Here is a 27,142-nt window from a genome sequence, read left to right as displayed (position 1 = left end):
ACATTGTGAGAACAGAACAGTTTTGAAGTGCATCTTTACACTAAACCCATCCTGGAGTGCGCCTTATTTTGATAGGCCTGGAGACATCCATTTCTACTTTATAGCGGGGTATGAACAAATTGCTTCATGTTGGGCAGAAGTATCAGAAACTGCAGCTAGGCAAATATTTTTTTAAACCGAATCCCACCAAATTCAATAGGGAGTGGCACAGGAGAAAAGAGCTCCTTCTCCCTCTCTCAAGATAAAAGAAAACACCTGTGCCAGTGCCAGTCCCAGGGACAGCATACTGTGGTGAAGGTGCTGCTGCTCTGGGAGAAGGCAAAATGCTCCCTTGGCATGCCTGGAGCAATAGCTATAGACCACAACGGGAGCGTTCTGATTGGCTGACTAGCTCCCAATGTTCCATCCAGGGTGCTATCTGAAACTATAGTCATGGCGCAGTTGGACTTCACACTTTATTTAGAAAGCGTCTATAGAGAAAGATAACATAACATGTGCATCTTTAAAGCGCACGTTCACCAGTGGGCATCTTGCCACTGAATAACAGATGTTTATTGTTACCCAACTCAATCTTACTCATTGTATCGACCTCGGAAGGATGAAATACTGAGCGGACCCGTCGAACAAAGGCCCCTAACAGTGGACACATTAATCGACTAAGGCGCCAGACCCGGCTTTCAGGATAGATATCCAGTCATTATATTGAGAGTAGATATGTTTTAGTATTGTTTTCACTGTGGGAGACTATGTTTTGATATTCAGGGCGTTCATAACAATTTGTGTGAGTAGGTGTGACTTACGAATAAGCCTTTACGGAATTCCTGGTTTACTAATGGCTTCTGGAACTCAAGAGTAAATCAAGAATACCACACTAGTAATCACATCAAATTCTCTGTGATTTGACCCGGAAGTGTTCTGTGAAGAGATAAGTTTGATTTTTAGTTGCACAGCTTTATGCCAGATACTCACACTTACATGTCAATCTTGTTTTTAGAAATCGTTGCAGCGGTTCCCTATCGTAGGATGTGCGAATGGAGATACGAACCTTGTGCCAGTCCCTGTGTGAAAACTTGTAGTGACCCTGAAGCTGTAGCATGCAAATTCCTTCCTGCGTAAGTCAAACCATATTGTAATTCCAAAACATTATATTGTTCAGCAAGTATTTTGTACATGTGCTAGCAATGCATTTCTAAAATGAATACAATAAAAGGTGGGTAAAACAACTTCAAATTGCGTTAACAAGTCCGGGGTCAGCCTTAAATTGCACATGAGGCTGATTACTGTTTTTTCTTTTATGAAAATAACTTAAAATATTCCAAGGAAACTACATGGCATTATAGCTCTTCCTGAACATCCACTTCAATAGATAACACCTTGAAAGTGGAGATGAGGAAGCTTTAGGGTCTATTGTTAATAGGTACAATGAAGCCAAAAATTGCTTCGTCTGACCTGACGGGAACTGATGATCTAGAGATATAAGTAGGTTGTTTCTACACGCAAACAACATGTATTCACAGAGAGAAATTCAGCTTTGTCGTAAATTGTCTGCACCATTTAGTCCCTGGTCATTGGTAACAGAAAAATTCAATCTTTTCTCAAAAGGAAGTCTGTGCAGGGTTCGGAATTCTGAAATGTGCAGCACTTAATCCATTGGGTATTTGCCCTACTGTAGGGTACATACTGCATGCGGAAATTACTCCCCGCATAATTTTCCCCTACAGTTTACACCAGCAAACATTTGAAATATAACAGGGCAAAACAACAGGGAAAAAATGATGTTTTCAAATTTCAGAGCAGTAGGTCCTGATTCTGCATGTTCTGCCTGATTGCTGTCTACACATTTTGGAATAGGAGATGGTTACCATACCGAACAAATAACTCACCCAACGGTAATGGTACTTTACCGGATGTGATAAATACCATCCACTATTCTGATCTACTCTTGTTCGCTGCTTTGGCCTTTTCAGTTGTTCCTGGCTGTGTCCCTCCAAATTGTTTTATATAACCCAAACTCGACCTGAAGGTATAAGTACTTTAGGTGAGCAGGGGGAGATTGATTTATTTGCCCAGAATAGGAGGACTATGTGCCGAGGCCGAGACTTGAACCTGGCTCCCCAGGTCTGCAGTCAGCAGCTCTCGCTGTACGACACATTCTCTCCCCTGTCCAGCTTACCTGCATTCGTCAAAAGGAGATGTTAGGCATGTAAATGTATCTAATTGTTACTTAATTGACCTAACACCTGTCTCAAGTTTCTGTGTATGCCTCCTTGAGCACAAAGTTATCGTAGGCTATCAATTCTGAGAAATAATCCTCTGCCTTATGACCCAGTTGATTACGTTGGTTGCCCAATGTGCATTTTCCCCTTTACCAGTAGACTACTGAAAAACAACTATGCCAATTTTGTAGGAGGAACGAGGCAGGAGAGGCCGTTTTAACTGAAATCGAAGAATGCTAGAGTGTGTAACACTTTCCACAAAGGCCAAGAATAGCAAATCTTGCTCTCTGGACCATGAGGTCTAGGTTGAGAATCTTGGGAACAATGGAAAGAAGACACATGTGAAGGATGCTATAAGATGCCATGGATCGCTGGTTTTGCATTTGTTGAATGTGAAGATCCACGAGAAGCTGCAGATGCTGTGAGAGAGTTAGAAGGAAGAATGCTGTGTAACTGTAGTGTAAGAGTTGAGCTCTCGAATGGCGAGAAGCAAAATAGCAACGGTGGTCTACCTCCATTGTGGGATGGAGTAGATGGCCAAGAGATGATTACAGAGGACAAAGGAACCCTCCCCCTTGTCCCAAGTCTTGATGACAAATATACTTTTCTCGTAGCCATAGTACGTCCCTCAATATGTCACCCAAAAGTGTGTCTGTAACCCAGAAGGGATGGTTGCATACTGTAGAAATGTGGAATAAATTAAACACTGAAAAGAAATATGTCCTTTCTCAACATAATGTTGCCAAAAATCACTTTGAGAATGTACGTTAAGTTATAATTTCCATTAGCAGGCCTAATTGACTATCATTAGCATCCCAAATAGGTGTGAACTGTTGGCCACCTTCAGGACAGTGATGCTGCTCCTAATATCAGGAAGGCTGCTAGGAAACACAATGTGCACTTCGCTTGGCCAAGTCACCAATGAGGACAAATGGTAACACAAAGAACTGCCACTATAGCCTTTCGTTCTTCACATGACAATCCCAAATAGGGACCTTAGGGACATTTGTCTCTGCCATCAGCAAAATGGGAAGCTGCTGTCAGGACAGAGAGAAGGGTTGTTCCCTCATTTCCATTGTAGCGGGCCAGAAAAGGGACACTAAATTCTGGAGAGTGGAGCCTGGCCAAAGCCATCTGTAATGAGGGAAGCTGCGAAGATTAACATTAAGGTTAGAGAGGCAAATGGAGGGTGATTTTTCATGGGAATTTTGCCAGGATTGAGTCTAGGAAAATTGTCAATCATTGATTATTGCACAGGATACACTTGGTACTTCAACACTACCTCTTTGGAACATTCCTGTGCCTAGAAGAACACCTGCACAAAAAGAAGAAATATGCTTCTCTACTAGGGATGGAAAACCCAAGGGACTCCTGGAGTCCATTGACATCCAGGAACTGGAAGTGTTCGCAACAGTCGAACTGGCTGACCTCTTATTCACTGCTTCAGGGACACAAAGACAGAGGAGGGCCACATTTGTTGAAGAAGAGCCACCTGGCCAGTTGTGAGTGCAATGCACAGGACCTTGTGAGTGATGTAGCTGAAGAAGGACCTTTTGACTAGAAGCCTAACCTAAGCCTGACTAAATCTAAGTGTGGGACTTGGAACCCGGATGAAGGATAGAATCAAAACTAGCAGCAAAGCATCCTTTGCAGCTTCAAAATGCAACCATGCCCCGTTCTGAGCTTTCAGCACCAAAACTGAAGGCTTCAATGGAAGGTTGATGATGTATGCGATTTTGATGGTCCCTCATCTTTTTCACCATTTTTCCCTGTCCTACTCAACAATTTTGAGAACCAGAAAAGTAACTAAGTCTCAAGATACTAACTCTGGCTGAGGTTATGTTATAGGCTTACTCAGCCCTCTTCATCAGGCCGAATTTGCCCCTACATCTCTGTAAATCACAAACATTGATTCTGATTGTAACTTTGCTCCTTCTCAGCACTTTTTTGACTTAACACTTTGAACATCCATATCTCTGGTTGCAACATTTTCAATCATTTTTATGTCAGTTTGCTTATTACATTTGTATTTATTTTTTCTAATTTGGCTTGGGAATTTTTTTTTTGGTGTGTTCTGAACTTTAATGTTGTTTGATACTTGTTGGACCTAATGCCGATTTCTCCGGTAAATCGTTCACTTTTTTTGCATAGTTACCAGTTTTCACTGAACTGTATTGAGACTTCCCAAATTGTGTGTATTAACTTGTAGGCGTACATCAAGTTAGTGACCCAATTTCTGAATTACCTCTTACTTGATCATAGCTTCTAGGGGTGGAGTAGACTATTTCAATGAAATTAGACTTAACCTAAAAATTATGATGCAATAACAGCTCCAGGTTAGGTCACTGATGGATAAGACACGGGTAGCAGCAGTTACCAATACTCCCCTTGATGATGATCATGATGATAATGAAAAGAACTCAAAATATTTCAAATACATTTAATAACAATGTAAAACAGTTTGAATACATATTTATATTAGATTTCTTTCTGCAGTACAATATGTACCCGGATAGTGCTTGCACACAATTTCAACTTTGGTGGCATGACCGGTCCACGTCTGTTATCTCTGCGAGCTGTAAATACATTTTGAACAATTACCCTCAGCATCCAATTAACAAATAAACATTAATTCATATTTTTTATGGAACAATTGGCTTATAGTATTGGCATAGAAGAATATGATTGTTGAATGGTTATCTTGCGAATATAACATTGAATTTAATATGCAGTGTTTAACAAGAGGCACGGAATGTGATGAAGAGTATTTTAAGAACTGGTGTGTAAATGTTACAAAGGTTTTCATCCGTTTACTCAATTTTCCTTTTGCAGCCTAGTGTTAATGTGTTTAAGTTGTAATATTATTCTTATTCTTATTAGTAGTAGTAGTAACAATAATAAGCATAATAAAATAATAATATGCATTGTTGCACTTCAGATACTTGGTTAGTATAGTGGTGGCGCAAACTAGGACCCAAACTCTGCGCCTCAATAGGGGCAGGGTCCTAGACTCGTTGCAGATAGAGGCAGCGTTCTTGAATGCACTCCCCCTGTCAATGATGGGCAGGTTAGCCACCTCTAAGATGGTAGTTCTGCTGTGCTGCTTATATGTGCTGCAAAATTCTCTTTGCGCCTTGCCAGCAAGGATATTTAGAGAACTGGGCTTGATTCTCATTTTCCTACAGTGGGTGGGCAAACGGAGTAGGGTGGCCTTGGCCACGCTGACTAAACAATATAAGGAGGGTGGACTGGAGGTGTCAACACTGGACTTGTACTACTATGCAGCACATTTACCACATGCAGCACAATGGCTGGAGGCAGGCGACAGATGGGAGAAGTGTTTACTGACAGGTATGGTTGAGGCAGGTCGGTTGCCTGAGCTGTATATGGAGGGAATGGGGGGTCTCGGGCAATATGCCATATGTGGTTCGGCATACTGCAGAAATATGGCAATAATTTGTAATGGCGGTGCTGAGACATGTCCCATTTCATCAGGAGCTACCGGTATGATAACTGGTATCGATCAGGCAAATGGCGACTAATATATTCTTCCAAGCATGGATAGATGGAGAATGTGCCCACATAGGGGATCTTTACCCTGGGGAGCACTTCATCACTTTTGAGGAGGCATGCACGGAGTTCACACTGGGACCAGGACACTTCTTGCATCTTGTGGGTCTTACAGAGTTGGCCAGACAGACATGGCCCTCTCTCACTGAGGCGCTTGGCCCTAGAGATCTTGCTGTCCTGCAGAGTGAGTAGGCATTTGATTTCCCTGTTATACAAAGCCATGAGGGCTGACGTGGTTGGTAGTCGACTTAGTGACCCCGTTGGAAGTTAGGAACTCGGCACATATCTGTGAGCTTACCCGGTCAGTCTCCAGCGATGTGCACTTCATGCTAGTACATGACAGTTTTCTGGACCTATCTGAACCCTAGGGATCTCCATTGCATGACAACAACTAGCCGGAAGGTTGTCCCCCGGTGTGGTGCATGAAGGGCAAGATTTCTTCATCTAGCGTTGGAGTGCAGGATGGTTCGGCGGTACTGGACCCGAGTAGTGGATGAATTAGTGCAGGCTGTGCGCCTAAGAAAAGAGGGAACTTTCCAGTGTTACTTTTTGGGAAACATTGAAAGGCCTGAGGGTGGAAAAATGGTAAATACATATTGGCTAGACGCAGAGTTGCCATCACTTGGATGGGATGGCAGGCGCCTGAGATAGAATTCTGGCACAGGGCTGCAGCAGAGTCGTCCATGGCTGAGAAAGTTCACATGAAGCTCGAAAGACGGTCTGACAAGGTGGGCGAGGAACTCCTAGGTTGGGTGGCCTGTGTGACCGATTCCTTGATCCTGAAACCGTCTCGACAATTGAGGAAAGTGACATTACTGACAATAATGAGGAGTTTAGCAATGAGCCTGTGTAGGGAACGAACCCTCCAACCCCTAGCAACTGGAGCGACTATCAGTTACGGAATGATAATCTAGTTCCATGAGCACAAATCAAACTGCAAGTTTATTACTCCCATGTATTATTCACTGTGCACTTTAACTCACGTTTTTACCACTGCTGTATTGTGTTATGTAAAGATGAAAAATAAAGGTTTTCATTTTCTTATAAAAAATTCAGCTCCCTGTTTGTGATCCGCCTCTTCTCAAGGAATGTGTGCCTCTTTAGAATCCCCCACTCATGCTCTTTCTGTACTCCTCATTTGTGTCTCTTTTCCTCCAGTAATCGTTTCTTCACTTTTGTAGGTCAGCTCTCTTTTCCTGTCTCTCCTCTTGACTTGATCTCAACTTGGACCTTTTTGGGTATTTAGTCGCATCTCTCTCCCTCTACTCTCCCTGTTTCTCAAGATGCCTTACCTTTGTCTAGTATTTTGCTCTTTGTACTATAGTTAATTTCTATCACACATTATCTTGTTTGCAGTGTTTCTCTTTTTCATTGGCATGCCTTTCTGCCCTCGGTCTCTGCATCCTCTAAGCTATATCTTTATTATAATTTATGCTGTTCATAACCTTTGTGCCCCATTCCCTCCACTTATTCTCCTCTATTAACAAAACTTGTGTGGCTCAGAGTCTTGGCCTATACCTCTACAATTTCTGTCCCTTACTGAATTTCGGCACACTGGCACCTCAGTGGTTAAGTTGTGCTTTATGCACATTTGAAATAAATAAATACAATGCAGGTGTATTATTATTGTTATTGTTGTTATTGTTATTATTATATCAGCACTTCTGATTAAAAATAACTTTGTGTGTTTTCTTGTAAAGGGTTGAAGGATGTTTACCATACTGTCCCAAAAACATGATTCTTGATGAGACCACACTTAAATGTGTTTATCCAGAAGACTGTAAGTATCTGAAATATAGCAAATTATCGTCTATAGGGCACTAAATTCCCTTTTTATAACTCTGTTTGTAGTCTTGCTCAGCTGACAAATTTACTGCGGGAATGCATCTTCTATTGATGAATGGTATTCTTAAAAAAAAAGTAATCCAATGAAAGATGGTTTTAGAAATAGATGCCTCTGTATCCTTAGTTTTAAAAATATGGAATGCCTGTAAATAAGATGTTTTTTTTCAGTAGGAGGAAAATCAAGCGTAGCTAGGGATTACAAAAGAAAGGTACCAATGCTCGAGCAGAAAAATAGGCTTTAGAGACAATTTTTTGCCTGGCAGGAGCACTACAAAGGTAGCGGGTGAAAAGCATTTGCTGGGTGGATGGAAACTGCTTACCCAATACAAAGAGCACATGCGATTGGTGCACCTCACTTGGATTACCCAAAAGTAAACCTGCTAAACGCGAATCATCTGTAGGACAATGTGGATCCTCCACTGTCTGCATCATAAAACACACATGTGTACTCAAAGATAACAGTGGTAAAGGGTGAAGAGTCCTAGATCCAGGAAAAATGAAGTCAGCATAAACAGGAGGTCTGAAGGCAAAAGCCAGGGGGAACCACACCAAGGATGCAGGTTTAACAATATGTATTAGTCTGCTCCCACTGTTTTTCATGCAAAACTTACGAATTTTGACATCTGCCATGAATACTTCAAATTCAACATCTCCCCAACTGAACTAAGAAGTTTGCTGAGAGAGGCCAGGCCGAGCAGGCGCCTCAGTTGTTAGCCCCCCCCCCCGAGCTGGATGGCTCAAATAGTTTTAGACTTACAAAATCATTTAGAATCATTCATTGTAAGTCATATAAAGCCATTAGCTAGTAGGCTGGATAAAATCATTAATGAACTAAAGAATAGGGGTAGGAAGCAGGGCATCCTTTTGGATACTGGCACCACAAATAACCTGACCACTACTGATACCAGTCAAGATCAACAGACGGTCACGCAATCACGCAGGATGACGGTGACACAGGCTTCTAGTCTATCAGACACCCCCCTGCATTCAGATAGAGTCATGGTCTCGGGAGAGGGGGTTTTACGGGCAGGGGCGGGACCTTCCATGCCACTAACAGAACGGCAAAGTAATCATCCCTCCAGACCCGAAGCATTAGAGGTAAACCAGATTGGTCGTGTGGCCAACACATTAACTACTGAAACTCTACTTATCATAAATCTACCACCTGAAGCGTGTCCCTATGTAGTAGTACTCGCGGGGTCCCAGATTTAAAGATAGAGCAGAGAGAGTCACACACTGAATTGAGAAATAAGACCACACACTGGTTGAATCAGTATAGGCCTCTTGCAGGCAATAAAAATGGGGAAATCCTTCACGTTAGAAGGGTGAGCTGGTTAGGTACCAGGTCTAAAGATATAGTGGGGGACTGCATAATTGTGAATTTTAGGGATGTAAGTGTAGTGCATCACATTTTAACCTGTGGGACGGTTAATCAGGCAAGTAGTGGTATTAGATCCTTGCCATTAGGATATTTTTATCCTAGACAAACTGTCTCCTATAATTCAGCCCACCTCTTTGGGAGAGCTAGGGAAGGACCAAATAAGGCTCGAAGCCACACTGTTCCCGCGGCAAGAGATTGGGAATCATCTAAATGGACCAACAGATTTAGCCCATTGGCGTCCCTAGAGGACAATGATTGACTGATAAGGCTCCCCCTTATAACTGAGAAGCCAGCAACAAGAGAGGGAACATGAACCCGCGGGAACTGAGAGCAGTGGAGCTGCGGGTGCTCCAAAAGGTTGCCCTCAGAAATCCTGTCTCCATAGAAGAGGTTCATACATTAACAGAACCCAATGGGGTGAAATCGGTCAACACGCTAGAATATAAGATTGGGCCTGCGTTGGGAGGCATCATGTGTGAGGAGGTGATAAGGGATGATTTATCCCTGATCTCCCACAGTGTCGAAGGGCTCAAGTAACGTCTCTAAGGGTTGATGGCGGGTCTGTTACTGAAAGTCTAAGTCCCATGGACCAGCCTTGATCAGCCACTAGAAGGGGGGCTAAGAATAATTTTGTGGAACATAGCTGGCCTAGCGAGTAAATTTGATCATCTTGAATGGCGGCAATACATAAGTAAGTTCCAGATAATTAGTCTACAAGAGACCTGGGTGGTTGATAGTAGTCCCTTCTATATGACAGGGTATAAATGTTTTTTTGTACCCGCCCAGAAATCGAGATCAGGAAGAGCAATGGGAGGACTATCTGTATATGTAGATTTAAATCTGCAAGGAACATGGACTAGTCCATCCTGGACATCTCATAATTTGCAGGCCTTGGGGTTTAGGGGTAGCGGGTTAAGGTTGATCCTGTTTAATGTATATACTGCAGGAGCCCGCGGTGAAAACACTCTCATTTTCCAGGAATTAGACCATATAATTGGAACCAACTGTTTTAGTCATGGGGGATCTTAATTTTCACTTCTGTCCAACATTGTTCCCCCTGAATGCAGACTGGTCCCGCTGCCCAGTGGAGAAAGGCCCTCACTTTGAACACACCACTGATGGAATGTTTTTTAGTAAACTCCTAAAAACCCATGCTCTGGAACACACCATTGATATAGTAAGACTGGAGCAAGACGGAACCCTCGTCCCAACTTTAAAAGGGAGAGGATGTTCGTCATTCATTGACTTTATCTTAGCTTCCAGGTTAAAAAAAAACTGGATTAGATCGGTGGGGATTGAGTGGAGCCCATTCATTGACCACAACCCTCTGGTTTTAGAGCTCTTGCACTTGGGTCGCCCTAAGATAGGTCCTGTGGCTGGCACTTCTGTGAGGGTAAGGGACCAGGGAAGACGGCTCAGTTGGTCAAAAATTGATGATGAGGCATTCTATAAATCACTAAGGGTCACTGGGAAAGCACCTATTGGCGAGTGCCTAGATCTTGCGGTTGAAGGGCCATTGTTGGTTAGGGCTAGTAACTAGTCTGGTAGAGGGACTTTTGAAGTCAAGTACCCCTATGAGAAACATTACCCATCCAAGATGGTTTGATAGGGAATGTTCGCGTGCGCTGAGGGAGTTAAAAATCAGTTTAAAAAACCATCCTAGGGACAAACAAAGAGTAGTGCAGTGAAGACAGGTATATAAGAGTGCAGTAAAGAAGAAGAAATTATTACTCCAAGCAGACGCATGGGCATATTTAAGGGAGGCCGCAGATAGAAGGGAAATTACAGAATTCTGGAGAATAATTATCAAACCGTGTTTCCTGGATAGTGGTGCCCCTGAGGTTGGCGCAAATATCCTCCTGGAACAATGGCTCACACACTTTAAGGGCTTGTATAATTATAGACAGGACACTGCTCCGGAGGGTGGATGGGTTGGCCAGCAGGGCCAAGTAGTAGAATTCTCCTTAGACGAAATTATTGTGGGAATTCAGGGCTTGACTAGAAACAGAGCCCCCAGCCCTGACGGCACACCACCCGACCTGTACCTGAGCAATGTAGATCTATGGGCCCCAATCCTCACAAGAGTATTTAATGCTGCTATTAGTTGGGGACTACCGCGCTCTTAGTCCACTGCAACAATTGTCCCTATTTTTAAAAAGGGCAACAGGGACAATCCCCAGTGCTATCGGCCTATCTCATTGATAGATGTTTCCGCTAAAGTTCTGGGTCGGGCAATTCTTAATCATCTTACTGAGTGGACCGAAGAATATAACATCATCTCGGACATTCAGTATGGCTTTAGAACAGGGAGGTCCACAAGTGATCAATGCCTGAAGCTTTATATGCTGGTGGCTAAATACACTAAAACCAGCAATGAAGTGATCTATCTTGGGTTTATGAACCTGGCAGCCGTCAACAGGGAAAAGCTCTGGTCCTTGATGAATAACATGTCTCGTTTTAGGCTCAACCTTTTACCTAATTTACTGGCTGATCCACCAGGTTTTACATTGTCAGTTGAGCAGAAGGTGCCTGCGGCTGCGACAAGAGGTCTCCGCAGGACACCCTTCATTTTGTACTTTTGTGCTCTTTTTATGCAACACCTAGGCGTAGATTTTTGGTAGATATCTTAAAACAGGCCAAGTTGACACATGCCAAAGCTGCATTACTCTTTTTACAAAGGGCGAATAATCCCCGTACATTGTGCTGTATAATGAATTTTATGAAAGTTTCTTTAAGATTAAGGAAAACAAGAGGGCAGCCCTGATTGTGGATTTGTAAAGTTTTCACTTTTTTAAAATAATTTGTATAATTACCAGATCCTTTGATTGATCGATTGATTGGTGACTCCTTATAAGGTGGCAGAAATATATGCCATTAGCATATATTTATTGTAACACAAAGTTGACAATTGGTTAGGCTCCTTCTGTCTTGTGGCATCTCCTGTAAGAAAGTAAGTGATGCATAGTTAGCAACAACAATTGCAGTAGCCCATCCCATTCACTAACCTTGGATTTCTATGCTCTATTATTCTTTTGATATGTTTTGGCTTCTTCAAAGTAATGGTTGAACCCCTTTGCTAATCTGCTCTGTTTCTTTTTTAATTTCCTTATAAACTATTCTCTTTTATTTAAACATTCTGTGGACATTTAAACTCCATGTCTATGTTCTTTAAGGTGTATCTGTTGTTTTGTTGTTCTAGTGCATCTAATATCTCAAACCTATTCTATGCCCTTGACTGCATACATCAGTCCAGTTACAAAAGATGAAGCAATACACCTTTAATCACACCTGTTTGTGTCTGTGGATCGAAGTTGTAAAGCTTTCCAATGATAAGAAATTACTTTTCTACTCTCAGTCACCTAGGCTAGGACCAATTTACCCAGATAACTGGAGCTGATGGGCATGAGAATAATCTAGAAGTCTTGATTCTTATTATATACTGCATTCACACATTTAAAATGTAATGGCAGTTACGATGGGAGAGCATCCAATTTACTGTGTTAAGAAGGGCAGAGTTTAACACCCTTCAAAGTTGATTTTCTGTTTAACTGCAACATCATTGTCACCTTTTCTTTATTCATTGTCTTTCATACATATTAATGAATGCACTGTCTCGTTGCAGGCATTCCCATGAGGCCAACTGAAACAGCTGTGACAAAGACTCCTAAAACAAAGCCAACTATTACAACAACATCTTTAGAAGCTACTATGGAGATGTCTCGTTCAACAATTTCAAGTGTAAAATCAGTATTAACATCAATTGCCACTGATGGTCATAAAGAAATCATACCAGCCCCTACAAGTGTTATGGAACACATTACAACAGCAAAGTCTACCACATTAAGAGGAGTAAACACTACATCGCCATCAATCTCAACTGTAATTCATTCTCTGGAGCCACCAGAGACAACCACATTGCAAACTTATCATCTATCCTCAAGTCCTGGTTCTTCAGGGGTGCCAACAATGACTCATATAACTGAATTGCATGTTGAATTAAAAACAGTTGTTCCTGCCATAGGGATTTCAACATCTTTTGAAACCTCAACATCATCCTTAAGAACAACATCATTCCATACAAGTCCGTTACTATCTATGGTTTCTCCATCAATGACAACTGAAAAAAAGCTTCAAACATATAGTTATACTGGGCAAAACACAACTGCTGTCTCAAGACTTTCTGCTGCATCAGCATCCTCATCTTTGCAGACATCTCTATACTCACGTCCAGCAACAACTTTATTGACATCCTTGCCTACTGGTTCATTTGGATTCGATTATGTCACATCAAGAACACCTGAGGAAATAATGGGAACTATAAGGCCTTCTTCGATTGCTCTTTCTGACTCACCTGTAACATCATCAACTACATCACCAACAGCACCCTCTTCACCAACATCAGTCTTTAACAAAACAACATTTTCATCTTTGGCAGAATTTACAATTCAGCCATTACAGTCAACTTTGACTATTGCACCAATGTCTACCACCACATTAGATTCAACTAAATCAGCTGTGACACCATTAATAAAACTTTCAAGCTTGAGTGAAAAATTAACATCTGCTGCCTCCTATACACAAGAGGCTACTTTAAGGACATTGATCTCTAAACTAAGTAGTCCATCTCCATTTGTCTCAATCTTACCATTGCAGACAACTGAATCCTCTCTTCAAAAGTTAAGGACCAGTACCTCTGTGATTCGCACTTCAATATTAAATACACCTTTGGATGAGCTGCACACTTCTAAAGATCAAACAAAAGAAGTTGGTACCATAGGAGTTTCTGAGAGTCCTTCAATGACATCAGCAACTTCTGCAGTGTTATCGTCAGTCTCTACTACAACTCCTTTCACAACCTTGGAAGCCAGATTATCATCCATAGCTTCAACAACAGTACAAATATCTACATTAATACCTCTTTCACTGACATCTCAAAAACCCAAAGCACCTGGCGAAGCTACAGGTTCCACAAAGAGCCACCATATTGAACAAACATCTATTGCAGTATCTTCTCCAGCCATTTCCCAAACATCTGAGGGACCTATTACACAAACAAACCTGACTGAAAGTCCACATGCAGCACAGAGCACCTTACCTTCAATTCCTGAAAGCACAGCAGAGTCATTGAGGGCTACCACATCTGCTACAACTCAATTTACATTGCCTGTGTCAGCGAGTGTTTCAGCTACACCAGTAACATCTAGAAGTATGTCAATAACTGGCACAGACTCCTCAGTTATTACTCAAGCAACATCACTGGCAATGTTATCCTCATTACCAGCGCATATCTCTTCAAAAACTCCAAGATCATACCAGACATCATCTTTTTTAAGGACTTCCACATCTACAATAAAAATAACTCCAACATTGATAACTGATCAAACTGTTGTTCAGACACCTATTGCAATACCACACACAAAGGTTTTTCCGAGTAGTCCAGGCACAGTACACACTGCTGCTGCTTCACTAACTCCTAAAATATCCGTATCTGCTTCCAGCACTAATATTTCAAAAAGTACTTCCCCCGGTTTTTCTGTAGGTGTCATTGAAAGTCAGTCTACTACTACATCTGCACCCGTTTCAACTTCTTCGCAATCCAGTTTGATTTTGACTACAACTGGATCAACAAGAAGCCCTCTAACAGAACATAAAATAGAAACAATACCATCTGGAACATTAAGCACTGGGATTCCTCTTAATGCTACTTTCCCAGCTCCAGCTATTACTCCAACCAGTGTGTCCATGCTACCAGCAGCATCATCTTTCCCCACCATATTTAATCTTTCTGTGACAGAAAGAACCCTGCTGTCTAATGTTAGTCATTTTCAACTTCACACTTCATCTGTAGCACCAACTCAAGAAACCTCTAGTGAATTGTTATATACTTCCAAATTTTCGCTATCCACTCCTACCTATTTCCCCACCTCATATGTAACAAAAGGGACAAAACCTGTGGTTGCCGCGGAAACATCAGAGCTGTCATTATTACCAACTTCTAATGCTACAGCTCCCTTAACAGACGAAATCAGTAAAGGTACAACTGGATTTACATATTCACTGGAAATCTCAAATGTAACAGTTGCAACAAATACAACATTGATCCCATTGTACAATTTAACAGAACCAGGGAAAGAACCAGGCACAAAATCAACAGAAATCACTATGACAGATGCATCTCAATCTAGTTATGCAATGATGTCTTCTTCCATTGTGCAATTCGGAACCCAAAGCTCATTCACAGATTTAGAAATGATGGATAACATTACAGCTGTTCCTGAACATACCTCATATGGAACCATGATAGACACACTGGTATCAAGTGGAGCCTCAGAATGCATGGTATGAAATACTTCACAAACATAACCAGTTTATGGTCAGCTCAGTTAATCATCTTTGACTCTCATTTTCAATACAATTACAGATGTATTTTAGCAATGACGCAGAGTCGGGTTAGGAAAGGATTTTTGCACACAATATAGATGTGTTTTTTTTCAGATAATAATTTTTACTCAATAACAAGTCAGGTTTTTATTAAATTACGGTCTTTGTTCAATGAAAGGGTAAAATCCTATTTGCTGAAATAGTTGAACTGGTTTATTTCTACAATATATGCTGAGAGAACCTAGTTACATAATGCAGCAATTAGTAATATGTACCAGGTTGCTGTATCCACAGTGAAGTTTACCTTTTGTGTATCTCAGTATCAGTATGTCAAAAGAAACAAAGCTTAAGATAAGAACTTCGTTTCATAATTCCTAGGGTGACAATAGTGTTGTTGTATGTCTTTTATGTCTTTTAGCATACATGGGAATTTAAAGGGAGAAGATGGAGTACCGCTGTGTGTTAGATGATGGAGGAAAGAAAATAGATGGAAAAGACATTAGAAAACAAAAAAGATTCCAAATTACAGAGCCAAGGGTTTCTCTTTAGATGCCTGAGAAAGAGGAGGTGGAGGAGTCAGTTAATGCAACAAGTACATTTGTTAGAACAGAGAAGGGCAGAAAAAAGGTGATCATAATCTACAAAAGGTTACAGGTCTGTCTACCTTGAAACAATGTGTAATGTGCTAACCTATAGAGAAAGGATGATTTGAAATGCCCCTGGGGGAGAGAGCGAGGATTTGAGCCCAGCACTACCTGACAGCCACCCCTACATTCCCACCAAAAGGGGGCTTGTAGGGGAGGGAATGTAGCCTTATGGCTAGAGCGTTTGACTTTGAAGCTGGGGAACCAGGTTTGAGTCTCGGCAGCAACGCTCAACATTCTGCGATTCTGGGCAAATCATTTAATATCCGTGTGCCTAACAAAAATGAATGTGCCCATCTGTAACGAAATTGGTGCTCATGTAAATCGCTCGGATACCCGATTTCTCTGGTCTACTTCACGCTATATGAACTAAAAAAAATGCCTTCTGATGCTACCGCAATAGTTCTCGGGTGGGGATGCATACCCTGCAGTTGCCTTCAACTGGCCTACTGCTGCACAAAGTCTCCACACATGGGCTAGAAACGTACTCTGTGCTGGGTTCTCCATGCCACCATGTGTTCACTGTGTGATATACGCTTCACTGGGTGACATACTGTGACTCGCAAATGCCTATGCATGTAGGAACTGCAATAAAATGTGCAATTCTTTAACATTAGCAAATAGAGATTCCTATGGCCTACAGGCCCATAGGAATGAATGGTAATGCGTTTGCAAATACCAAATTGGTAATTGCAAATTGCGAATGCAAATCCATGGGTGCGCGGGGGCCTATGGCCCCCCTGAAGCACCTCCTAAAAAAAGTAAGTGTGCACTTGTGAAGCACACACATGCCCTGAGGGCATGTGTGCGCTACATGGCACCTTGAAAAATGCATCTTTGTGCATTTTTCAGAGCATGCACAAATTACCATCAACTTGAAGTTCATGGTAATTAGCGTTCCCTAAATGCACAGTTTGCATTTAGGACAGGCTACATGCATCTGCAAAAACGGGAAGTTCGCAAATTGCGATTGCCTAATAGCATTTGCAATTTAGATAATCACAAACAATTGCACTTACCTAAATTGCGAATGACAAAAGGTACATGCATCCGAAAAAAGGCCTTTTTTTCCATTAAAAACGGGCCAATTCGCAGCGAACGGAAAAAGGCTTGATGCATGTACCACTAAATTTGCTAGCTAATAAGGCCATCAGAAAAGGAGAACCTTAAGACAAAAAAAGTAATGCCAATAGCTGAGCGCATGCCCAACTCCTCTCTGATTACCATCATCTGGCGCATCCATTTTAAGGTCCCTAGCTCTTGTAACACGGGGAAACCAGGCCAGAGTGCTGCAAGTTAATGTGAGGAATTGTTTGCCTCTTTAGAAATCATCATTGGCAACAGGAATAGATCCCTGAAACTCTTGATGCCCACTTTAGGGCGCAACTCAATTTATTGTGCATCATTATCAACAGATATTGGTAAGCAAAAACGAATTCTCCTGACGTAATCAATATGCCACATGCCCCTGCCTCCCATGAGTCCACAAAGATTGCATATAATTATTTATAAAAGAGGGGGATACATTTTAACATGATGAAAGTTATGTTGAAGAATCACATCGGATGATTCTGTTTTGTCGATTTGTTTCTGCTTTGTTGAGTTGATACTAGTTATTCTTTACAACTCATGTATTATTTTGCTGCCAAATGCTTTACTTTTCATCAATATTTTTACTGCACATCGCGTTGCGTTTGGCGATTATTTCAGCATGTATGATTTTGTAAACAATATAGGTTCAGTGAGTTAATTTCAGTAACTTTGGGGCATATTATCAAGGGGGTTTATCTCCGCCTTTTTGGCTTTAAAAGCCAAGAAAGCGGAGATAAAATTATCTCCCTATTACCTAGCTGCCGCTAACACCAGTTAGCGACAGCTAGTAGGAGATAGCGACCATCTTGGGCCCCGCTTTGCATGTCAGTGATATTTATCACTAATGACATGCAAAGTGGTAATTGATGTGTTTCCTGTGACAGCTTCAAATCATCACGGCTGGTCTTCCTGATAACTGGAAATCAGTGGTAATAATGGTGTCGATATAGCGCTGCCTGCTGTAGGAGCTAGGTTTCTTAGCCTATTCGATCCCAAATGTTTTTATTAGTACGAAGCTGGCAGCACTCATTTTACCCACCTCAGAAGAATGAAAGGCAGAGTTGTCCCTGCAAGTATCTTGGACCTGAGACCTGCACCATGCACACATGCCTCCGCACCCTGTGCTGATCCCAGTGGCTTTCATTGCTTTGAATAAATGAGTTCCTGGCAGCTTTCCCGCTCCTCGTGCAGCAGGGTTCTGTTGTGAGCAGGTAATTGATTTGTTTCCGGTGACAGCTTTAAATCATCACGGCTGGTCTTCCCTATAGCTGGAAATCAGTGGTAAAATGGTGTTGATATAGCTCTGCCTGCTGTAGGCACTTGGTTTCTTAGCTTAATCGATCTCAAGTGTTTTTATTAGTACGAAACTGGCAGCACTCATTTTACCTACCTCAGGAGACTAAAAGGCAGCGTCTCCCTGCAAGTATCTTGAACCTGAGACCTGCACCATGCACACATGTCTCCGCACCCTGTGCTGATCCCAGCGAGCTACACATAAGGCCTGATTTTCACACGTTCTTCTTAGTCCTGGTTAAAAATTTGACGTTTTTGATGTGTTTAATTAGCCATGTTTTGTATTTGAAATTCACGAATGCATTTTGAGACACTGATTAAATTATACAGACGTGCTCAGTTGCCACATAGGCAGGTATCTGCGTTGAACAAAAACGTTTAGTATCTGAGGCTAAAGAATTTGCAGTAAAACAAGGAATTCTGGGGCATATTACCAAGCAATAGCGATAATTATCGCTATTGCTTGGTCAGAGACAAAAACTTACCGCAGCGCTGCGGCGATTTTTACCGCAAATAAACCTTGGTATTACCAAGGTTTAACGCAAATGCGGTAAAAATCGCCGCAAAGCATGAATATCGCTGAAAAGTCAGCGATATTCATGCATTAGCGAGCTAATGCTCTTAGCCATGTTATCCACCTCCCATTGGATAACATGGCTAAGAACTGCTCAGGGCAGGTGTTAGCTTTTGGAGATATTCCCGCTTAGCGCGAATATCTCCAAAAGTTGGTAATAGGAGATAGCGATGTTAGCGACTGTTTTCAGTCTCTAACATCTTGGCACGCCCACTTTGCATCTCATTAGTGATAAATATCACTGACATACAAAGTGGGGCCCAAGATGGTCGCTATCTCCTACTAGCTGTCGCTAACTGGTGTTAGCGGCAGCTAGGTAATAGGGAGATAATTTTATCTCCGCTTTCTTGGCTTTTAAAGCCAAAAAAGCGGAGATAAACCCCCTTGATAATATGCCCCTCTGTTCTTACCCTGACTTAAATGTTGCCCCTTCCTGCCACCTGCAGTAAAAAGACAAGTAGAAAACCTGCCTTATGTACCCTAGCCTTGACTGGCATGGTATACATGTGACTCATGCACTTCCAAGCAAGTGAAACTGTACACAATCCTGCATGCTGGTTTGTGCTTCAGTGAATCTGGCACGTTATTTTGAAAAAAAAAAAAAGAAGTTGGTAAGTGGAATGCTTGAATTATTCCCAGCCACTTTGTAATTACTCAGGCCGCTTCTGATCCATCAGTTTTTGCCCAGGATGCCACCTCACACAGACCGTACACCAATCAACTTTGTTACTGCTCCAAAAGAAAAAGTGTAGCCCAAGCAGCCGGAGTAGGTAACCCCTGAACAGCACAAACCACCCAATACCTTTTTTCGCCTATATGGGGCTCTTCAGTAGGGTTGGAAAGCTATCCAGAGCGATTGGCAGTGGTTTTGACTATTTGCAAGTATTCCTCTCATCACCTTTTCTGCAGGTAACCAACTCCTGGAGAAAAGCATGTTGCTAACTCTCACATAAGAATATACCTTGAACATTGTTTACACACTATGTTTTTCTTTTTTTGCTTTTCCTTAACTCCTCTCCTCCCAGGATGAGGCTAAAATCGGCCCTCTTCTATAACCACAACTTGCATAATCTACCACTGCAGTATCACCAGTGACAGATGGCAGCCACTGGGAAGCAAGAAGGAAGTAGAAGTGTAACAAGCACTTTACAATGCAATAGGTCTCGCATTTATGCATTTATTTATGTTTTACAAACGAAAACAAAAAAAAAGGCATTATTTGCAATGTCAATAGCTCAAACGCACCTAAATGCGACCTATTGCATCGCAAATGCTTGTTTGCTCTTGCCTGTACTCTCGTCTACCTTGAATTCATTTACCATTTAATTATTCCTGTTTTCTTGCTGTTTTGTTTTGCAAATCACCATTACCAATAATCACAAGTACAACATAGTCAACATAGTCCTGTTTTTGTTTCCTCACTATTAATTTCTTGTACAGTCGGAGGAGTAATACAACAGGAAGAAATTCAACAGGACATTCAAGGCTCTTTTCAATTCCATGATTGTTTGACCCTGATAATGCTTTGGCGCATAGTTTGACGTTGATAATTATGCTTTGAACATGTTTGTACATAGAAAAGGGATTTCGTGTATCATTTTTATAAATATTACTTGTGATGAAAGTATACATTTTTGGAACACGTGAGTAGATGACGATGTGAGCGGTAGTTTTTCTCAACATAATCCGCTGACCAATCAGCTCCGGTGAGAAAGCGTTCTTTACTTTTAGCAATTACTCTTGATACAACCTTATAAAGTCCACCATCTCAGTTGTATGTGCTTAGGTGGTTTGCTAGCGCCATGATACCTGTGAGGGGAACGATGCGATGCGCTTTACAAATTGCTAATAATAATATCTGTGTGCTTCTAAAGTCAAAATCCAGGTTGCCCTGTGGAGTCGGTCGCGAGCTGTGGGTGACGAAAACAGCTTGCAGTACTTCCACTCAAGGGGTCAACATGTCCTTGACTCCAAAATTCCTCATACCATACTGGGTTAAAAAAGCAAAGGATAGTCCAGTGTTACAAAAGGTCCATAACATTTGCGATGATATGACAAACTTTTAAAATATCGAAACATCATCTTACCAGTGCACAAGCCTTATTCATTACATAATCACATCCCCCAGACACGTGTTTTTCCTTTAGCTTAGACCTCCTCTGGGTCTCACAAGGTAACGCAAATCAAAATAGAGGTGTGCCCTTTCAATACAAGTATGAATGGATTCATTATGAAACTCTAATTCTAGACCAGTGATCCAATCAACATTCAGAGTTCACACTTTGGAGTTCCTTCAGTAATTAAGGGCATATTTATGAGTTTTGTGGTACAGGGCAGCACAGCTAGTCACTGTGATACGTTGCTCTGCATCACATCATCCTTTCTCCCTGCTCTGGAGCCGTTTTGGCAGCCTAGTGTCAACACTGGTATCCTTGCACCATGATGCAAGGGTTCCTGTGTTGTAGGCAGGATTCTTTTTGTGCAGGAAGGGGCACCTTCCTGCTCAAAATCAATCCCCCTTCCTGCACATAAACAATCCTAGGAGGCTTTTTCCTCTTTCTATGTGTGCTGCAGAATGTGTGGTGCAAGAGCAACACAAAGGGGTCCGTAAATAAGCCCCTTAGTCTGTCACATCATTCCTTTCCTATTGGTTCCATCTACATTACATTGTTAAAAACAAACTGGTTTCAAAACAGCAACGCTGGCTGCATCACATCACAAACAGTTTCAAAGAACATATTTTCATCCAGTCTGTTGTGCGATCTGCTGGATAGGTGTTAAATTGATCATCAGGCTTCAGAACCAAACGACTTTTACTAGTATGTCATACCACAGAGATTAATAAATGTCGAGGTCACAACAATAGTCAGTATTATTTATGACAAAAATACCGAAAGTCCTCAGATGGTATCAAGGATTTCTCCAGCAGCCAGATTAAGCCAAAAAACATCTACCTTGCCTCTTTTTGTCTTAAATACAGGTCAATGTCACCTCTCCTAATGTTTAGTTGTACTCAATCATCACCCCTCCCTACCCCAAAAAATAAGCTATCAACTTTACCATCATGTCTTTCTAAAAAAGAATTCTTCTGTGGCATACCCAAGATCTATATTTTAGAGAGCTCTGATATATTCTGTTATTCGTATTTTAAACTTAATAATGCACCCCTGATGTATTGGTTACCACAGAGGCATAATATGATGTACACTGCAAAGTCCTAAGACAATTAACAAACTAATAAGCTGTGTATTGAAATGATTTATTTTCCATATTCCCAAAAGTTGTTGCAGAACTGTGTGCATTTTGTAGTGTCCATAAGCATGAAAGCTTTAGGCAGGGAGATATCCAAATGTGTTCTAATATTGCTGGAATTTCAAGGTCACTCTTACGAAGTTTATCTTTCAGATTATTCAAAATCTTTCAGATTTCTCGTAAGGCACCTAAGCTTTTTGTTATATCTAGGCTGTTGCAGACTTTATGATGGGCCTGTATGCCTGTGCTCATGTTCTATGGTTGAATGTGGAATGCAGGGGTTGGTGGGTTCATGAGGCTGGTGGTTAATGGATTCATGGTCTCAGAGGCTGCAGGTTGTCCCCCTCCCTTCTTTCTCCAACTTCCTACAATAAACTATTGTGAGGAACATCATCCATGTGCTTGCCTCATATCATACTGGCGACGAGTGAGACACAACACAGTAATATCACGGTTTCCCTGTGGCAGGAAAAGTACAACAATATTTTGAGAGTGGCCAATTGCGCAGAGTGGTATCAGGTGGGGCAAGTCAAGCAGAGTGGTGTTGGGTGCACTGCACTTGACTCTCAGCTGGGATTTGATTTCCTGTACCTCTTTTGGATTTCACTTTGAAGCACTGATCGGCATAACCTTCAGCCTACCATCATCACTCTGAGATGCCATCAGCTTCCCGGAGCAGGATTGGTGGCGATGTCATAATGCTAGCAAATGTGTGCGTGGGTAATTGCAGCATTGTTTTTGCCTGAGTTTGCCCTATTGTGATGGACACGCACCTCATTCGAAACAGATCACAGAGTGTACAAGTTAGGTTATCTACCTATGAAGGTTTGATCTGGCATTGACATCTTATCTACTATTTATCATCTTGACTACGAATGCTGTTGCTAGTCCGGTGAAAGCTCTGTGCAGCTTAATTAATTTTATTATGACTCAATTGTGGTAGACTTTGTTGCCTGTTTAGTACTGCTGCAGAGGGCAGGCATGTTTTGGTGAGCCTAAGCATCATATTTCACATATGCCACTGTATTTTACACCAACAAGTAATCAATCCTCCTCCTTCATTCCTACAGTCACCAGGTGAATCACCTTTTGTTGGTTAAGAGTGGCTCAGAGCCTTTAATGCTTTTCTAACGGCTAGTAATGGTTTTGAAGTTTCATCCCTCCCTGAAAGGAAAAAATGGTTGTTAGAGCTATCATTCAGCAGAGGCCTGCCTGTGCAGGTAAGAGCAGTGGTGCCGGGTGGGAGGGGATTTCAACAGACTACCACAAGAGAACATTTATTATTTATTTACTTTTCCCTCGTGGTCATCTGTCAAACCCCCCCCCCCCCCGCTCCCCCCCACCCCACCCTCCAACCCAGCCCACCGCTCTCACGTGCACGGGCCACTCCTGCATTCATTAGGCTTGATGGGTCAAGACATTTTTTGCCATTTGCCTCTTATTGTCAAAAGATTAGAGACAATTTTGTACCCCACCTAAATTGGTTATTAGGAAACATACGTTTTTTCCAAGAGGACATCATGCTACTGAATAGCTAGACATGCATGTGGCTTCCTTGTGTGTGTTAGCAGCCAAGTGTGAATTTGATGTATTCACAGACCAACTTATTAGCGATCAGCTGGAAACCAGACATTTTAATAAAAAGATTCAGGAGAGATCGCTGTCTTGCAAGATTCCTTCCCTTGAAAAAGCTATAGTTATTGGTAACATTATACAAGATTCTAAACTATCTGCCAAAGAACTGAACAAGAACACAGAAGAGACTGTTATAGTAGTCAAAGGAACCAAAGCCTTTCCAAGTAAACCTGTTTATGCCAAAAGAAAAAAGGGTGGACATCTCTGTAATCACTGTGGAAACAAGTTTCACGATGCCTCATCTAAGCAATGTCCTGCATTAGGGAAGAACTGTAACAAATGTGGAGTTTATGGCCATTTCACTAGAGTGTGTCAGATGAATACTAAGAAAAATACTGTGACTGTGGTGTCTGACAATCCTGATTGAGGGTTGGCAGATAATATGGACAATTTACTATTGTGTATCAAGGTTCATGAAAATGATGTTTCAAAGTCCAGGATCGTATTTAGTACTTTGCCATAGGATATGCGTGTGTATCTTTATTAACGGATTCAGGGTCCAAAATCACTATTATTTCTCTGAGCAAATTTACTTACAAATTTGTTATCATTAGTTTGTTGGCTGCAGACATATCTCCATATGAATATAATGGTGAGAAAATTGACGTAGAAGGATTTTTTGACACTGTCATCGGTTGCAAATGGAAGGAGGTGCAGGGTAAATTGTACGTCTCACGGAAGGGCCCTGGCATTATTGGCTAGCATCACCAGGGATGTTTATGAATCATCCTTAAGCCATGGATGTGATCAACAAGTTTGCTGCATGGATGAGAACACAGTGTGTTGTGCAAACGATTTGGAAACAGTGTTGAAATCAAATGATTGTGTGCTTCAGGACACAAGCGGGAAATTAGAAGGGTCCAAGCATGAAATCCAACTCAAGGAATGTTGTGCATCTATCAAACAAAAATTAGTGTATGTTTCTTTGCGTATCAGGGAAAGCTTGAAGAAACATCTTACCCAGTTGTGTCAGGATAGTATATTAGTACCTATGGATTCATTGTTATTGGTCTCCTCTATTGTCGTTACTGGGAAAATAAATGGTGAGCTGAGGATGTGCATTGACCTCAGAAGCTTAAAAAGGGTATCATGTGCCAAACAATTTAGGAAATGAAGGCCACTTTAGCTGGGGCTAGGCTATTTTCTAAATAAGATATGGGGATGGCAAACTACCAAGTTGTGCTTACCAAGGGCTCAAGACATCTTACGGCCTTTGTTACTCATTGTGGTGTTTTCCAGTTTCGCAGAATGTCCTTTGGCTTGGTTCCGCTGCACATATTTTTCAATATGTGATGGGAGAAGTTTTGAGAGATGTGGATGTCGTCTTATTTTTCCACGATTGCATTTCAGTCTTCCGCAAGGAGCTGAGATTGAATGTCGTACTGAGTGCATTGAGTGAAAGAGGTTTGAGATTGAGGAAAGACAAGTGTGAGTTCTGTTTGCAAGAAGTGGAGTATCTTGGACATGTCTGGGAAGGGCATTGAAGAAGTGGATACCCCAGAGAATAGGGAACAACTTCAAGCTTTCTTAGGTATGTGTGAGTACGTTATCAAATGTATCCAGAGTTTTGATACCAAGGTTGAACCCCTGCATGCCTAAATGCTAAGTTTGTGTGGAGTCAATCTCAATAAAATGCTTTTAGCCAAATGAAGAGAAAAGTGTCCAATCCTCCACATTTTAGTCCATATCAACCAGGAAAGCCTTTGGTGATCGCAGTGGATGTGAGTATTGTTGGTTTGGGGCTATTTTGTCTCAAGGCAAAGGTGAGTCTGAGTATGTGGTTGCGTTTGCCTCACTAACTTTGAAGCCTCAGGAAAGGTTTTGTTCTGTGACAGAATGACAAATTCTCACTTAGGCGACTAAACATTTTAAGGCTTATGTGTGGGGAGTGAATGTTTTGTTGCGAACTGATCATGAGCCATAGGTACCCACCATCAGTGGCTCTAGCGTTCAATAACAAAAAAAACTACTGCAAGGTTGATTAGATTAAGAATGAAACTTATAGAGTATCCATTTGATGTTAAATACATACCCAAGGAGAGGTATAAGAAGGTAAATTGCTTTTCTAAACTTCCTTGTTCCTTGAACGAAGTAGATGTGAACCTGGAGAATCAACAGGATTGTTTAGGAGCCAGTGTGGTTGGAGTGAGGGAAAGTGTGTGAGTGAACAGGATAGGAGGAATGCTGTTAGATCATACCATCAGTTATCAGTGTATTTAAAATCCAGTCACAGCTTTTACTGCTGTGATAACATCATACCATTCCTCTTCCTAGTGCTAAATCATTCTCCATGAAAATGTGGACCCCACTGAAACCCATTAGAAACATCAGAGCCTCATGCTCTCAACCAATACTATATTGTACTATGTGATTTGAGTGAAAGACAGCAGTCTGCAGAAGAATGAATGTCATTCTCAAGAGGGTGTAAATACAAAGCAGCATTTTCATATATGTAGAATAAGCAGCAATCTAATGGCTTTCGGAATTATCATGTTCTTATTGTAACTTAATAGAAAGGATAACACCTGGAAAAAAGAAAGAGAGAGAGTGCAAAACACTGTGCTGATATGTTAAAAAAGAAAATATATGTTTCAGGTGGCATGGCCACACTTGGCATGGCCACATTTGATATGTTTTTACGGTTGACTAATTGAAGTTATTTGATCTCATTACTTGACACAATATATAACTTGATCAGATTTTTTTTTCTTTGTTAGGTAAGGAAATACATTTTAAGAAGCAATTAGATTTTGGGAAAGATTTTGGGTTTCCATGATGATCCCAAAAAGGAAAAAGTGTATTGGAAGTTCCACCCGAAACAGAGCAGACAGTCTGAGTACTTTGTTCAGTTCAGTTCAGTTCAGTTCAAAATCAAAGTTTATTTGGACTATTGTCCTTAAACAGATAAAACATTTAAAAACAGATCAATGTCACATAGAAACTTTAAAACCATATAAAACTTACAACTCATTAAAATGGATCACACATGGCTTAGGCTAATCACAATTCATAGTTCGTTTAACTTTTTGCATAAATCTCCCCAATACACAAACCATATCTAAGGAGAGCATTTCTGTTAGGAGAACACTTGTAGCAAGTCTATTATGTACACCATATTTAAAAAAATTGGACATAAGATCTATTTTCGAAGTTCTAAGAGCTTTGAATAGTCTAATAAGATATGCATCATATCACATGTGGTTCCCACTATACACTTACAGTTTTCAATGATATCTATCATCTCCAATTTTACTCTAAT

The 27,142-nt window shown here is 41.3% G+C and overlaps 1 protein-coding gene across 1 annotated transcript in view; it reads left to right on the top strand.

Moving 5' to 3' along the window:
• Positions 1 to 27,142, top strand: part of OTOGL (otogelin like) — a 1,110,282-nt gene that overhangs the window by 773,985 nt on the left and 309,155 nt on the right. The window contains exons 32-34 of the mRNA XM_086931129.1: positions 995 to 1,112; positions 7,487 to 7,566; positions 12,635 to 15,351. Of these exons, the coding sequence (XP_086787255.1) occupies positions 995 to 1,112; positions 7,487 to 7,566; positions 12,635 to 15,351 (2,915 nt within the window). The remainder of the gene's footprint in view (positions 1 to 994; positions 1,113 to 7,486; positions 7,567 to 12,634; positions 15,352 to 27,142) is intronic.

The sequence above is a fragment of the Lissotriton vulgaris genome, chromosome 1_1, assembly GCF_964263255.1.
Source record: "Lissotriton vulgaris chromosome 1_1, aLisVul1.2, whole genome shotgun sequence".
Classification (NCBI taxonomy): Eukaryota; Metazoa; Chordata; class Amphibia; order Caudata; family Salamandridae; genus Lissotriton; species Lissotriton vulgaris.
This window is presented reverse-complemented; position numbering and strand designations above follow the sequence as displayed.